Source organism: Tasmannia lanceolata, unplaced genomic scaffold (assembly GCF_043159265.1).
Source record: "Tasmannia lanceolata isolate RefF3 unplaced genomic scaffold, GAP_Taslan_0.1 ptg000008l, whole genome shotgun sequence".
In the NCBI taxonomy this organism is placed as follows: domain Eukaryota; kingdom Viridiplantae; phylum Streptophyta; class Magnoliopsida; order Canellales; family Winteraceae; genus Tasmannia; species Tasmannia lanceolata.
Window position 1 is genome coordinate 32,342,392 of NW_027518685.1, and position 15,984 is coordinate 32,358,375.

The 15,984-nt window shown below is 38.1% G+C and overlaps 1 protein-coding gene across 2 annotated transcripts in view; it reads right to left on the reverse strand.

Moving 5' to 3' along the window:
* Positions 1–1,902: 1,902 nt before the first annotated feature.
* Positions 1,903–15,984, reverse strand: part of ARD4 (RmlC-like cupins superfamily protein) — a 28,107-nt gene continuing 14,025 nt past the window's right edge. For both annotated transcript variants that reach the window (XM_077389285.1, XM_077389286.1), the window contains exons 3-5: positions 7,277–7,371; positions 6,863–7,102; positions 1,903–2,225 (exon numbers count right to left, since the gene is read on the reverse strand). In XM_077389285.1, coding sequence (XP_077245400.1) covers positions 2,097–2,225; positions 6,863–7,102; positions 7,277–7,371 — 464 coding nt within the window. In that variant the 3' untranslated portion in view covers positions 1,903–2,096. The remainder of the gene's footprint in view (positions 2,226–6,862; positions 7,103–7,276; positions 7,372–15,984) is intronic.

Consider the following 15,984-nt stretch of genomic DNA (forward strand, 5'->3'; position numbering starts at 1 on the left):
GAAATTGTCAACTGGGGAAATTGTTTGAAGTGATATCAAGGTAAGACTCTAACCTCCGCAGTTTCACAGCTTAGTTTAAAGCAATTCATTGTGAGGCACTTGTGAAATGGATGTGGATTTGTTTCTGTCCTAGTGGCTTGTAGCTGATCAACTGTAATTTGATTTTGTGTTTTATTCTTTGGTATTCTGTTATCCGTTAATGTTGGAGCTACTTTACAGTTCATATCCTGTTTTTCTTTGGCTGACTAGAATATTTTAGTTGATCATTAAATAGGGATTTGCTTGCCAATTTCGCCGAAAGCCATTTCGCGGATGGCTTTTGCATGTGAGAACAGCCACCTCAGATGAATTAAATGAATGGGACAAAATCTGCCAAAAAGTCAACCTCTGTGGCTGTTCTCACATGCAAAAGCCAGCCGCGAAATTGCTTTCCGCGAAATGGGCTAGCAAATCCCGTATGTCCATAAACATGTGAGGGATTATGAATATTAGTATGAGAAATTATCAGCTCTTCTGCTTGAAGAAGAATTCAGAGTCAGTTTTCAAATCAAATTATCAGTTTTCATGGTGATGGGGTTTGATAACCAAGAAAGTCCTTGACCATTTATATTGAACTCAGATGCAAATCAAATTGCTTCAAAGAATTCAGAGTCAGTTTTCATTTGGTGCTTGCATGAAGTGCTTTTCAGAGTATTATGCACCTCTAAATTGGACAGAGTTTAGCTTAGACCAGGTCAAGCCAAGGAGGGAGTGTGCTTTGAGTATTGGGATCATTTATGAAAAATTCATAATTAATACTGTTTGGTAACCCAGAGTTATCATTTTTTTGTGCCATTTCTCCCATTATTTGTACATTTTCCAATATATTAATAAGCAGTAGTATTTAGATATTGTGATATTAACCACATTGAATACATTATAAGTATTTTGAATGGATTTTTTTTTTATGAATGACATTCTGAATAGATTATAGAAAATGTTAATACTTTTGAGATCTTTTATGAAAATTTCATGCAAAATGATGAGAAATTATATGGTGAATGAGCATGTAAATCGTTATTGGTTTTACGATGGAAGTACCACCCTTGATATTTGATCCAGCTGCAGCATCTACATGCGCATCCACCGTATAAAATCTTGGAAATGATATTTGCAATTGTAGAAGTTTTATTTTCCTTGTTTTTCAGGAAACACGTTAATACAATGCGTCTGATCATTCCTTTATACTATGGGAATTGCTAAGGACCATTGCAGACGACATTTCATGGGCTGCCAGTTGCATCAGAGAGAGCTGCCTCAGATAATTAAATCAATGAGACAAAAAGTGAGCCCCACCCCATGCTATGTGCATGGGTGAAATAATGGGCCCCACCCAATCAAAACATGAGGCAAAATGAAGGGCCACATCCCATGCATGGAGCTGTTGTGACCCATCTTCTTAAAACAGTGTAAAATGGTATGCCCCACCCTATGCAAGGATTTGGATGGAGATGCTGGGCGCACTCATGGGTGTAAAGTGGCGTTTCTTTACTTTCGTCATTCGTTTTCTATGGAAAAGTTTTAGCAGCAAACTTTTTTTGTGGAAAATTTTCCTTGCGGCAAATTGGCGGAAACCCATTTTGTGGCTGACTTTTTTCATGAGCCTTCGTTTGGTTGCTAGTAAAATTAATTAGTGGTGATATTAGCTTTTCCTTGAAGTCTCCCGTGTAATTTTCTAGGGAATGGTGCTCTCTCTTCCCTCTCTCTCCGCTCATAATGACACCTTTATCTAATAAATGCTTGCCCTCTCCCTAATTCTACTAAAATCCAATGGATTTTTTTTTAACTAGCAACCAAATAAAGCTGTGTGTGTGTGTGTGTGTGAGAGAGAGAGAGAGAGAGAGAGAGAGAGAGAGATAGAGGTTTAATTCATAAGCTCTAATGAACCTGCATTATTAGGTAGCAAAGTACATACATACATATGGTAATTTGCTTGAGGTTCAAATTAGAGGAAAAAGTTCAGCAACTTCTACAAAAGCTCACTGGCTTCATGTTTGAATACAAGCGAAGCACTTACATATCCTACAAGATAGGGATGTAGGTGATGAACATAGAAACTAATAGGCCTGGAGAGCAACCCCAACCTTCTCAGACAAATTCTTAATGTACTCCTTCCTTGAGGGATGTTCCTCTTGAGGACGGTTATAACAAGTCCACACTGGTTCGCCCACAAACAACCGTAACAACTGCACAGATCCACCAACAAAGTAACAGCTGAGATGGAACAAACAACTGAGATTTCTACATAAAAATAAACTTCCCTATTATATACAACCATTCATTTGTAGGGGTGCAAATTGGGTTGGGGTGGGTTGAACTTTTGCTAAAAAATGAAGTAAAATCAACTCGAACCGACCCGATTTTATGGAAAATGATCAACCCGAATTCCCCAAAATCGACCCGAGTTGCTAACAAAAAGGAATTAAAATCAACTTGAACCCGACTAAATATCATGGTAAAAGCTCAGCCTGAATTCTCAAAAATTGACCCGAATTCTCAAAAATTGACCCGAGTTGCTAGAAACTGAACTAAAAGCAACCTGTACCCCACCATTTTTTTATGGTAAAAGCTCAACCCAAATTCCAAAAATTTGACCTGAGTGGCTGAGTTGCAATCCTATTCATTTGTCAGTGAATTCGTCTCTGCCATGAATATGCAATGGCCCAACAATCTTCCCCATTATATCATTGTAGCCCCTGAATTTTTTTGATTTGCAAAATGGATGGTTCTGAAATTAAACATTGTAAAAAAGCTCTACAATTTGGAGGCCTAGGATAGTTCTGTGCATGATACATGTAGCCCATCTATTGTTTTTTACTTCTTTGAATCTGTAACAGAACTTATTAGAAGAGAACTACAATTACAACAATGGCAAAGCTTGCCCAACCACACACATCTCTAGCTGCCCCTTCCCAAGGGAATTTGCCATTAGATAAGCATCTCTACGAACATGGATCAATTCAAAATACTTATCAAACCTGATATCCCTAATTTCTTGAATGATACTAGCAACCATTAAGGATCTTAATTCTTCCTCATCGCCTAATCATTAGTGTTTAATGAAATAAATCGAATCAGTGATGCCAATCAGACTTGAGAAGGCAAGCTGGATAAGCCCATTAGAATATCCAAAAACTCTGCCAATCCTAGTCGGCTAAAGGTTCTCAAGAGAGCAACCTTAGAAATTAAATTTAGGGTGTTATAGTTACTGAAAGCTTCCCAGTTGGGTGGGAAGCTCACTTCATGAGCCAAATTCTTCTTGGTTAAGAGATTTAAGAAAATCATGTTTCTCACACGCTTCCTATTTGGATGATTACTTTTTCCTAAAAGATTGGTTTCTTCTTTTGATACCACCGAAAGAGCATATTTAAAATGTAAACACACATAAGTTCCAAATAAAACTTTGTGGTTCTCTTTCCAAAAACTTAATATTAAATCGACATTTAACTTGTAATTCTAAGCTCTATGAAGTCCTCTTTGCTACTTGTCACCTTTAAACAGTAATCTAATATAACCGTATCCCTTTCTATAGGCTTCTTGTTTGTTTCCAACAAGGCTTATTACATGCTTCATGTAAACCTTCAATAACGCTTTGTACATATTTCCTCTCTACTTTTAGATTTTTAGCTTCCGGCATTTTCGTTTTTTTTACCCTTCCCTTCCAGCTTCAGCTTTCCACATTGCTTCTCGCATTCGCTTCCCACTCTAGCAACTATGGTTAGGAGGCAGAGGATGCCACCTAGCATGCTTATTCTGTTTGACTTCACCCTCCAACAATAATCTCCATTTACTAAAACGAAATTTTGAGTATGATCTCCCCCAAAATCTTTCAACCAGAGTAATCTTAACTGTCAAAAGGACCTTATCAACTGTGGCCACCTTACCCTAAAAAAAATGCATTGATTTTGTTCCTGCCATATAGACCAAGTAACTACAGAAGGACATCACCCATAACACCCCACCTTTAAAACCAAGGTGAGTGCATCACCAACTAACCTCTACCCAACCGAGCTTGGCCCGACCCAACTAATATCGAACCACTTGAAGACTGACCTTATGGAGCTTTATTGTTCCCTTGGATTGGTTTTAGGCCTTTCCAACAGAGCTTTGGTGGAGGGCTAAGAAGCCCTCCTTGCAGGGCGGTGCGAGTCGTCCATTAGTGAGATACCAATCAACAATGTCTCAATTTCTCAGCATCTGCTTTTACACCTTCAAATGAGACTACAAAACCCAAAATCAGAACCTGGTATTGTAAAATGGAGTACCTTTTCAGATTAATGTAGACCTTTTAATGTCTTAAAACCCTTATTAAGTGATGAAGATGATCTAGGTGCTCTCCTGAATTTTTTTCCTATAAACCAGGATATCATTGAAATAAGCTGCAATAAATAGATCAATAAATAGGCAAAACACGTGTACCATCATATATACATGAAGGTAGAAGGATAGCCCAAAAGGCATCACTAACCATCCGTACATGCCATCTGTGGTTCTGAAGGTCTTCTATTCGTCCCTAGGCCATATACGAATATCGAACTTCAAAAAGATTGAAGAATCAGCCACCACGTCTAGCAAATCTTCAAGCCTCAAGATAGAGAGCATATACTTGGTGGTGATTTTATTGAATGCCTTGTTGTCCATGCACATGCGCCACGATCCATCCTCCTTTGGTGTTAAAAGTGTAAGGACAACGCACAGATTGATGATCTCCTAGTTCTCACTAAAACATAGATCTTGTTGGTCTCTTGGTTCTTCCGCACAAATTTTCATGTAGTCAAAAGAAATTTTGATTTTTCCTCATTTGGATGTTGTCTGCTTAAGAGAATTTAAAGTGGAACTCACCCGATCCTTCTTAAATGTGTATGTATTGGCATGCATATAGTGTATTCCGTCTTTCTCCCAAAGCCACAACCTCCCTAACAGCACATGACACAAATCATAGGTGCGACATCACACCAAGCGAATTGGAATATTTATTTCCAATATAAAAAATTAACCACACGCCTCTTAGTGATGGAAGTTTCAGCGTACTTCGAGAGCAATGCCACTTTAAACGAACATGGATTTTTTTACATAGGAAGCTTAAGATTCTGCACCAAATCTAATGAGAATATTTTATGTACTACCACTCCCATCAATAACAACACTACATTACTTCCCATTGCAAAGAACTCAAGTGGCTCTCGCGCTGCCAATCATCACCCGTGTGTTGCGACTCCATCACTAGTCGCATGATCCACAACTCTCACATCATGGGATTAATCTCTACTTTGTCCCCATCTTCACTACAGGACTAGTTGGATTTTCCATCATCACCGTAACTATCATCATCTTCTTCCATCTCAACTAGATTAGTTTGGGCATTCATTCGGTATGTGACCAGCTGCAACACACGAGTGACAAATGCTAATTGCCCCCCCCCCCCACCCACCCACCCACACACAAAAAAAGGATCTCTCCCAACTGAAAATTTACCCTTTTTCGCTTTGGATTTTTCCTTGTAGATTTCTGATTGTTGCAACCTTCTAACCAACCTTATTAGGAGTCGATTTGGAGCCAAAAATCCTATATCTATTCACTTTTCTGGTTGTTGTAAACTCCTAGCTGACCTTATTAAGAATCGATTTGGAGCCAAAAATCCTAATTCTATTCACCAGTTCTTTACGGTCAACTAAGGATTTTTTTTTCTTCTGAGATTTTCTTCTAACTATAAAGCAAGCTGATATGCTTCATCAACAGTCCACAATTGTGTAACGATCCGATGTTCCCTAATCTGTATCTTCAATCCTAAAAAATATCGAGAAGCAGCAATCTCTACAAACTCAGACAACCAATTGCATAGACAGGTTTCTGAATGGGTCTATGTATTCTTCCAGTATCATATCTATCTGTCAAAGGTTTGGTACCTAATGAAATTTTTTCTCTTGTCTAGACCCCTATGTGATTTTGAGGTGTGGCACTCTTCTTCCATGCCCTTCAACCCGAGCCCTAGGGTCACGCTGCTCTTCATCATCCTCATAACAAGGATTAATGTCATCGCCTTAGATCCATCTGTATGCTCTCTCTTTTTGTAAGTGGAAGGAAACTCTTTCCCATGATCTCGCTTAATTCCCTAGTTTAGAAACCCAAAATACCCCTATTCATTAAGCATAACTTAAGAGGAAAAGACTAATACGCCTCTAAACTTCATATAAGTGATAATAAACTAAATAAAAGATCCAAAAAACTTCCTGCAGTCAACTACTTGTCTTTATCAATCAGCTTCACATTCTTGGATTTGTGTCGTATTTGATACACTTTGAAGGCTGGTAGGTCAACGACAACATCAACTTTTCCTTGAAAATAGGTGTGGACACAGTCTAACTCCTCCTATCAACCCATATAATAAGGTGTAACTCCTCATATCAACTCACATAACAAACTGTAACTCCTCATATCAACCCATATAACAAAGAGTTGTTATATGATGGATGGGCACATTTTTCTTTGAAAAATATGGGCAGTCAAAAGATTTGAGTGTTGCAAGATGAGTTTCAGACCACACAGAAAGGTATAGATGCATACATGGAAATGCATGACATACATACATATAAAAGACATACAAAGACAATTTCTTGAGTGGAAATGATATCCTCACTCCCTTGTTTTTTATAATGGCACTCCTCAATTTATTAGATACGCTTCTTATTGAATGTTGATATCATTTTGAGAATTCAGACAACCTTAGACAGCCATTGAGAAGTGTATTATTAAGAGAAGTGAAATTATTAAAACAAGAGTGGATATGATATCATTTTCCTTAACCTTTTTCTTCTTTTTTTACCTTGACATAGTTTGTAGTGTCTAGGGTGAAGCGATGGTAGATTCCAGCAGGCAAAACGATCATATCACCCTCCTTGATCCAGATGCGGATCCAACGGTCATCTTTGTCTCTCACATCAAAATATCCACTACCCTCCAAACAATAACGGATCTCTTCATCTGCATGGATATGCTCCCTATAAAAGTTTTTCAGCTTCTCCTCATAATTTTCCACTTTCTCTGGACATAAGTCTAGGAGATCCTGCAATCAAAGCTAACCAATTATATCTACCATACATTGATGCTTCCTATATATTCGGTACAGATAAGAAGATGAGCATCCAATTAAACAATCAATCTATCTGCTTGAACAATGGTTATCTGCCAAAACTAAATGAATCAAATGCCAAAGTAATAAAGAGGGAGATTGAATTACCATGTAGTTGTAACCCCGGGTCTGTCTGATTGTCTGAAATTCCTTATCATTTTCATAATCTTTTGGATTCAAATGCCAGTATAACACTCCCAACTCTGCAATAAGACCCAATCAAATAGAAAGAAGAAATGGCATTAGCTTTTGATGTTCGGAAGAGCTATAAATGGAAGTCAGAGATACATCAATATTTAACTTAAAAAATTCAGGAGGAGAAGGATCCCAATGAGGATTCGATTTGTCCTTGCTTCTCCTAATTAATCTAATCTCCTTCCCAGAGCTATAAATGGAAGTCATAGAGATCCCATTGACTCAAGGAAGGGTAGTTTCCCAAAGGGCATCTATAAAGAATAGTTGTCTTTGAATGCTTCATACTCCTCTAGATATCCCATCAAAGACCCTCATGTTTCTTTCCTTCTAGACTAACCGAAGGACAACTATAAAAGAACATGCTCCAAAGAATTGAGGCCACGGAGCATAAGCCCAAGACTCAATGATCAGCAATATGCTTACGAAGAACCCTATCAACACCAAACACACCAAAAAAAAAGTGCCAAATCTTCTGGATAAAACTATAATGAAGCAACAGATGATCAATATGCTCGACTTCTCTAAACAAAGAGTACAATAGCTCACAATAATCATTCGTCTATTGCGAAGGTGATATACAATGAGGATTTTATCAAGAAAGGCTGTCCAACAAAAGGCTTTGACCCCCTTAGCGGGGCATGGAAGCTCTCCGTGCGGGGGAATAATTAGAATGGATATCCATATGTGGTAAATGGTAAGGTTGCGTACATCTAGTCCTCCCCAAACCCCGCAATGGCGGGAGCCTAGTGCACTGGGCCGTCCTTTATCCATGTGGTAAACAAATTCCTCGTTAGATGAGCAACTTCCAATCCTGTTACTGTTGGAAACATATTTCCATTAAGGCTTTACCCGGGATTGTAGTTGGTTTTGGGGTGCCATGTCAGCCACCCCAGAGGACTACATGCTTTATTGCGTGATGGTCGACCCATGTGGCATCCTTAACCTCTACTAACCAAAACACCCAAAAAGGAGATTTTTTGTTCGCAAACCTCGTGGATTCATCACTCAAAAAAAAAAAAAAAAAAAACCTCGTGGATTTACTATCTCTCTCTCTCTCTCTCGCGACTGGTGTTCAGTGTCTTCGAGAAAATCCGAGAGTTCTTTTTAAAAAAAAAATTAAAAATCCGAGAGTTCTAAAACCTGAATATTCATCAAACCCAAAAAACATGGGAGTTTTAAAACCTAAATCTACAAGACCATTTCTGCGTGCAACTGAGAAGAAATAGGGGCCGCCTACATTGTCATCTCATTGTCTTCACCCTCTCTCTACTTAAGATCAGGGGCGCCTTTATCATCTTTGCCATCCATATGCTCAAGATCGTCTATTATTTCTTCCAAACAATCTAGGGATTCTCCATGGATCATGAGTTTCTGCAACTGAGAATGTCTACCAAGGATCTAGTACAGGGAAAAAAAAACTCGATTTTAGGGAATGAGTGCCGGGAAAAATGCCCAAATTGCTCCTTCTGCATTTTAGTAGCCTCTCATCATGCAACCAAACAACACTTAGATCTTCTCTCCTAGGGAATTTTTTTGAACAAGGTAGCCAAATTTTATAAAAGAACAACGAAGACGACCGAGAACGTGATGGTCCGTACAAGAGATAAGAAGAAACAAGAGAAAAAATATAAGCACAAAGAAACTCAAGGAGGGAGATCATCATAAAGAGCCAACGCTTCAAGCGATACAACCACTTTAGCCAAGTAGAGCCAACGCTTCAAGCGATACAACCACTTTAGCCAAGCCATCCGCCACCTCATTTGCCGAACGCCGAACATGGTGAAATTCAATCCACCTAGACTTAGCTATGTCGAACATTTCATCAAAAAAATTGTCATATCTCCATGGCGGCTTTTGTGGTCCGTTTAGCCACCGAATAACTTTGGAAGAATCTCCCTCCACTACAACCCTATCTCGGCCATCTCGAGCTACAAGGCCCAAGCCTTGGTATACCGCCCGTCCCTCGGCTTCCGTGGCATCGGCTATGCCAAGCGGGAAGGCAAAAGGCCACAATACCTTTCCCTCATCATCTCTAAGAACATCCCAAATACTGGCAGGGCCCGGATTCCCAAAACTAGATCCATCAAAGTTTAATTTTATAGAACCCGGTAATGGAGGAATCCACTTTTGAACCACTTTCCATTTGATCTCCTCACTACCACAAACCTCTCGCCATCTTTCCCAGAGGTCGAAAGAGGAGAGAAAAGCAAAAGAGGGAAGCGACTTAGCCCAAGAAATCACCAAAGCAATGACTTTCAAGAAAAGGAATTGTGCATTCTTTGCCCTTCCTTTAAAGATCCTCGCATTTCTTTCCTTCCATAGTACCCAAATGATTGCTAAGAAACACATCTTCCACAGAATTCTACCCTTGCGTTTCCAAGGTGCCTTGGACCACGCTAAAAACAAGTCTGGTTAATTTTGCAGAAAAACCCAACAAATACCAAACCTTCGGATCACCTTGCACAAAAATATCCATTGCTACTTTGCAACGGATTAGAAGATGGTCCACTAACTCCTAATCCTCCATACACAGAACAATAATTGACAATCAAAATCTTCCTTTTCCATAGGAAATCCACCGTTTGAATGCGATTTCTTAGAGTTGCCCATCCAAAGGTAGTAACCGAAGGTGGAGAGTGAAATTTCCATACTCTTGCAATTTTGGAGGACACCGGGCTAGTCAAAAGATGACTATAATAGGATTTGACAGAAAAATCACCATGTGTATATCCAGACCCTTTCATCAACCCCATCACCTTTTATATACATTCTATCAAGCATTTTCAATAACCTTCCAATAGAATCCAATTCACGGTTGAAGAAATTTCTCCTGAAGCAAGGGTTACAAATTGTAAGCCCAATGGTTTCCACCTTGGCATTCCCATCTTATTTTGATGATTCCAATACACAAGTGATTTATGATCACTAATGTGTTTGATTGTCTAAGTTGTAGATCACATTGGTGCTAAGACAACATTGCTTGGATTGAGGCCAAGAAGATCTCATTGGACCACATCATGAAGGCCAAAAACATCGAAGTCCAAGACAAATAAAGACTTGAAGAATCCATTGAAGATCAAGTTATATTAGATTGTATTAAGATCCAATCCTAGTTTAGGATTTTGAAAGGCATAATTAAGAAAATAAACGCACACCCTGAATATATAAGTGATTGTCTTTGTGGAGTTCCAACACCTTGGAACCCTCATAGCAATCCCAACTTGGTGTTAAGTTGGAAGCCTAAAAATAAGAAATGAAAATCTGCATGAAATAGGCTTCTCGGAACTCCGAGAAATGGTCCAGTAGACTTTTTTCCAACTTCTGTTTGTATTCCCGGAATTCCGAGATTTTTTCTCGAAACTCCGAGAACACTACAACGGTCGGATTTTTAGCCGTTGCGATTTTTCCTGGAATTACAACAATGCCATTGAACGGTCATATTTGGTTTTTCCTATATATATGGGCATTCCAAACACTCCAATGATCAATCATAAAACTCTAAAACTTCATTTGACCATCCAAAGAGTGAATCAAACTTGATTATGCCTCTCATCCTCTAAAGCTTAGGATTTGGATCATAGGCTCAATTTGTACATCGTCTGCAATTCTTGTAAACCCTTGTGAGGGATTTTTTGTTCTTTCTTATCAAGAATTTTGTATCGGGCGAGTGTTCGGAGAAGCGTAGCCCCCTCTCCGTGGTGAAGATTGCCACCAAGGTTAAAGGTAATCGGAATTTGTAATCGACACCGATCTTCGCCGAAGTTAAGAAGATCACATAGTGAAGCCATCAACGGGTTTGGTTGGTGGAATGGAGTAGGCCTCGCGTTTTGAGGACCGAACCACTTTAAATCTCGGGTGCACTCTCTCTTGAACTCTTGCTCTTTATTTGCATTGCACCTTTAGATTTAACTTGTATGCTTGAATTTCTTTTTTATCTCTTAATCTTCAATTTAGGTTTGAGTTTTCAAAAGATTAAAACTTGTTAGAAACCTAATTAATTTTCACTCCTCATTAGTTGCCTTACTAGAGACCACCCTTGGATTTTCACAAATAATACTCACATCTCTATGCACAAAGTTGTCACTAACCAAGCCATCTTTCATGGATGAAATCACATACAAATTGGGGAAAAAATCTTTAAGAGAGATCCCTACGGAAAAAATCTTTAAGACTGAGATCCCCACATTATAGATCAAGCCAGAATTGAATTCTATGACCCGTATACACTCGGAATCTCACTCCTTTAAACAGAGAGCCAAACCCTAGAATTTCTCTCCACAGTGTGAGGCATTTATGCTTGAAGGAATCTAGGGATGTCCAACGCACAGGGGCGGACCCATATGTTCTTTCAATGACTTTCACCCATAAATGGGATTCCTCTTTACCAAACCTCCACAACCATTTACCGAGCAAAGCTATATTAGTCTCCTTAATCCTTATAATTCTTAAACCTCCACCTTTAATAGTCGTACAGACTTTCTCCTATTTAAACAAAGGAATGCATGTGACGACTACCCTTTTATTCTATTATTATAGTTCAAATTTAAAGATTTTAGGCTAATAGATTCTAATCTGAGGGTTGAGATCGTCGATCTACCCTAGATCGATCCTTGATCTTGAATAAAATTGTTAGTTTTTCTTTGATCATCTGAAGCAGATTTTGTAATTTGGGGAGGGATACACGTTTTCCCCTCTATACGCAACCTCCGATGGAGCATGTGGGGCCCACTTAAAATATTTAAAAAGACCAATAAAGTTGGCAAAAAAGAAAAGAAAATCTTGGTGGATAGTAATGAGGTATTTCAGGAAGGTAAAAAGTAATAGAAATAAGTAAATATAACTAGGTCAAAGGGATAAAGCACTAGGGGAGAATTTATAGGATCTATATTGCACGATTTAGGGGGGAATCCACATTTTCCCTTTTTGGGAAACGTGCGCACTCATCTTCAAATCTGTGTGGGTCCCACTTTGTACCTAATTCTAAGCTAATTTAAAGAAATACAAATGCCCTGCTTATTCGATGTGATCCAAAAGGATTTTATTGTTGAAAGTTGCCTTTTAGGTGTGGATTTCTTTACGTAACCCATCAAAGCAAAAGAAAAAAAGGGACGAGTGTACTGCCATTCACGCCCAAAACGTGAATGACAGAGAGAGTGAGATAAAAAAAAATAGAGATTCATAGAGAGAGAGAGAGAGAGAGAGAGAGAGAGTGAAGGTGAAACAAAGTTAACTTGGTCTTCTTCAACCTCTGTCGAAAAGCAAGTATGTGCACAAACCCCTCTAGTTAGATCTCAATCGGCTTCTACTCATGGATGTGTAAAAAACTAAAAGCAAAATAATAATAATAGTAATGATAATAATAACAATAATAAAGAAGAAAATGATTTTTTCCAAACCCTTCATCATCAGTGCCTTGAAGAAAATAATTTTCATTGTAAAATATGGTACAACGGTACCATGTAATATGAAAGAGAGGAAAGTGATTATTTATATAAATCCTAGACCATCAGTACATAGGAAATAAAGAGATTTTCATAAAAAAACAAATGTAATACATCAGTGCTTTATATATATATGAGAAAACGGTTCCTACACATATGTGTAGAGAGTTCTCTACACACTAGCTTAAAATACAGTGGGGGCCCACATTGTTTGGGTGATCCAAGCCATCCATTTTAAAGGCCCTCACATAGATAGGGTGTCTACAAAAAATCAGATCCATAGGATCATCCCAACCCTACGATTTGTGGAGGTAAAATGGATGTCTTTAAACCTTCACAAATTAGTCCATTTTTTGCCTCCACAGTTCGAATGGTTAGGATGATCCTATGGATCTGATTTTTTGTGGACACCCTATCTATATGAGGGCCTTAAAAGTGAATGGTTTGGATCACCCAAATAATGTGGCCCCCACTGTATTTTAAGCTAGTGTGTAGATAAACTTATCTACACATATGTGTAGGAACCGTTCTCTCTCTCTCTCTCTCTCTCTCTCTCTATATATATATATATATATATATATATATATATATATCTATCTCTATATATATATCTATATATATATATATATAGATATATATATAGCTCAGATAACTTTTCTGAGCTCGAGATCGTAGTTACCGGATTCGCTATCCCCCCTCCGATCCGCGATCCGGGGTCGCACGATCCCAAACGCAGTTCACTAGCGACCCGGATCACCAAAAATGACGAACTGCGGCGACCCGCAGGAGAGAAAGCGAGAGATGCATATAGACTAAGAGAGATGGAGAGAGAGCTACAAATTTTATATATTTTGGGTTGAATTGGAACTAGAGCTTTATTTTTGAAAAAACATGTAGGGCATACATGAGGTTTTTTTATTAAATGAATGTAGTATGGACTATGGAAGGATATTTATATATTCCAACGGGAATTTCTTTTTGAAAAAATATGTACGACATACATGAGGTTTTAATATTTTATGTATTAAATGTATGTAGTTTGTACTATGGAATGACATTCTTGTGAAAATATATGAAATTATATATGTACGTATATATGTAAACCCTCATCGTACCGCGTACCGGGCTACCATCGTACCCCGTACCCATTCCCGTACCACGTACCGGAACGAACCGCGTTCCAGGTAACATTGCTCGAGATCAAAAATTCATGTGGGCCCACATTTTTGGGTGATCCAAAACATTCATTTGAAAGGCCCTTACATGGATAGGGTGCCTACAAAAAAACAGGTCCATATGATCATCCTAACCCATCCAAAACTGGAGGGAAAATGGGCAGATCTGTGAAGAAACAGTATCTGTCCATTTTTCCTCCACTTTTGGACGGGTTAGGATGATCCTATGGACCTGATTTTTGCTACACACCCTATGCATGTAAGGGCCTTTCAAATGAATGCTTTGGATCACCCAAAAAATTATGGGCCGACATGAGTTTTGACGCTCAGAGCTCAAATAAGCTATCTGAGCTCAGAAATACTTTATTCTCTCTCTCTCTCTCTCTCTCTCTATATATATATATATATATATATATATATATATATATATATATATCAGTTCTGCGTAGTAAACAAATCCAATGATCTTGAGTTTATTTACTCCACTAGTTTGGTCAGTTTTATATGTTGGGAGGAATAAGATGATTTACGAGTGTCACTTCATTATTTGGTCAGTTCTATGTGTTGAGAATAACCAGTTCTAATACACATGAGATAATCAAAATATTTTGTTGTCAGTTATATAAATAGATATAGATCGAATGATTTGTATATATGTTTATTGTGAATTTTGAGTATATATGACCCAAATATCTGGTAATCTTTCCAATACTTATATTTCAATGTCATTTGAATCAAATAATTTTGGTACTGCAAGTTTCTATTGTTGTCAGTTCTTCTGATCCATTGATTATATGCCCAAATAAACATCATTGGCACCTATTGGCACAAAATGAATGATATTAGTATCTATATGACTATGAAGTTTTCATCCGTACTTTTGTAACTTGCATGATTTTCGTGCATTTCTTCATTCATTTCGGCAGTTATATGTATTAGAATAAATTGGATGGTCTTATCGCCAGTCACATGTATTAGAGTATCAACTGACTCTCGTGTATTACCCCCTTTATTTGAAAATTTTATGTATTGGAATAAAGCCCAACAATTTAGTGATTAGATGTATGTATGAGATTTTATCAAATGAGTTCCTTATATGTGTGGTTATTAACCAGCAAACAGGGTAGCAACTACTGCTTTTGTGGGTACAATCGCATGCCCAGACGGGGCAGCAGTTGTATCACTGCTACCCTGTTGACCCCAAAGTCAGGGGCAACACCCGGTAAAGAAAAATGTGTGAATGTTTAAAAGAGCCTAGACAGAAATAAATTGACTCCATTGCACTTATTGATTTGACTTCAGGACCGCTCCCCTTTTCTTCCTAGGAAGGACTGATCTATTCACCTAAATTGTAAGCTAAGGCAGGTGATAGCTAGACCTTATCAGTATGGTTTTTCAATGGTGATGGAGATTTGTGTATGGTGTTAGATATTAGTTATTTCCTAGTATTGCTATTTACTCTTCGTTAAACTTGTTTTAACTGTTCAAGCATATGTCATTCAGAAAAATTAATGCACAATAAGAAATGAACCCCAAATAACCACCCTCATTTAAGTATATGGAAAGATTAAGAAGTAAAAGAATAAAATGAAGAAAGAAGAAATAAAGACGTAAATGGGAAGGGATGATGGGAGGCATTAAAGCCATCCCCGGATAATAAGAAAAGATAAATAAATAATATACAATTTGGGAGGGTCGTGCAACCCCCTTGTTGATGTTTGAATCCTATGAACACTATAAGTCTCTAGGCAGTATGATATATTGGAAAACGTCTCCGCAGAATGAACCGTGTGAGCAAAGACAACAAGCTAATATGAGCTGGAAGGTCTTGGGTTAAAAGATATTTAAATAATGATAAACCAGAAATGTAGGTGTTAGACGAAAGTTTAGACAGAGAAAATAAATGAGTTAGGGTTATCTCTCCCTGACTCATATCTTTATACTAAAACATAAAGGAATGTACAAAGTCCTAAATGCCCTTAGGCAAGTTACATATTCCAACACT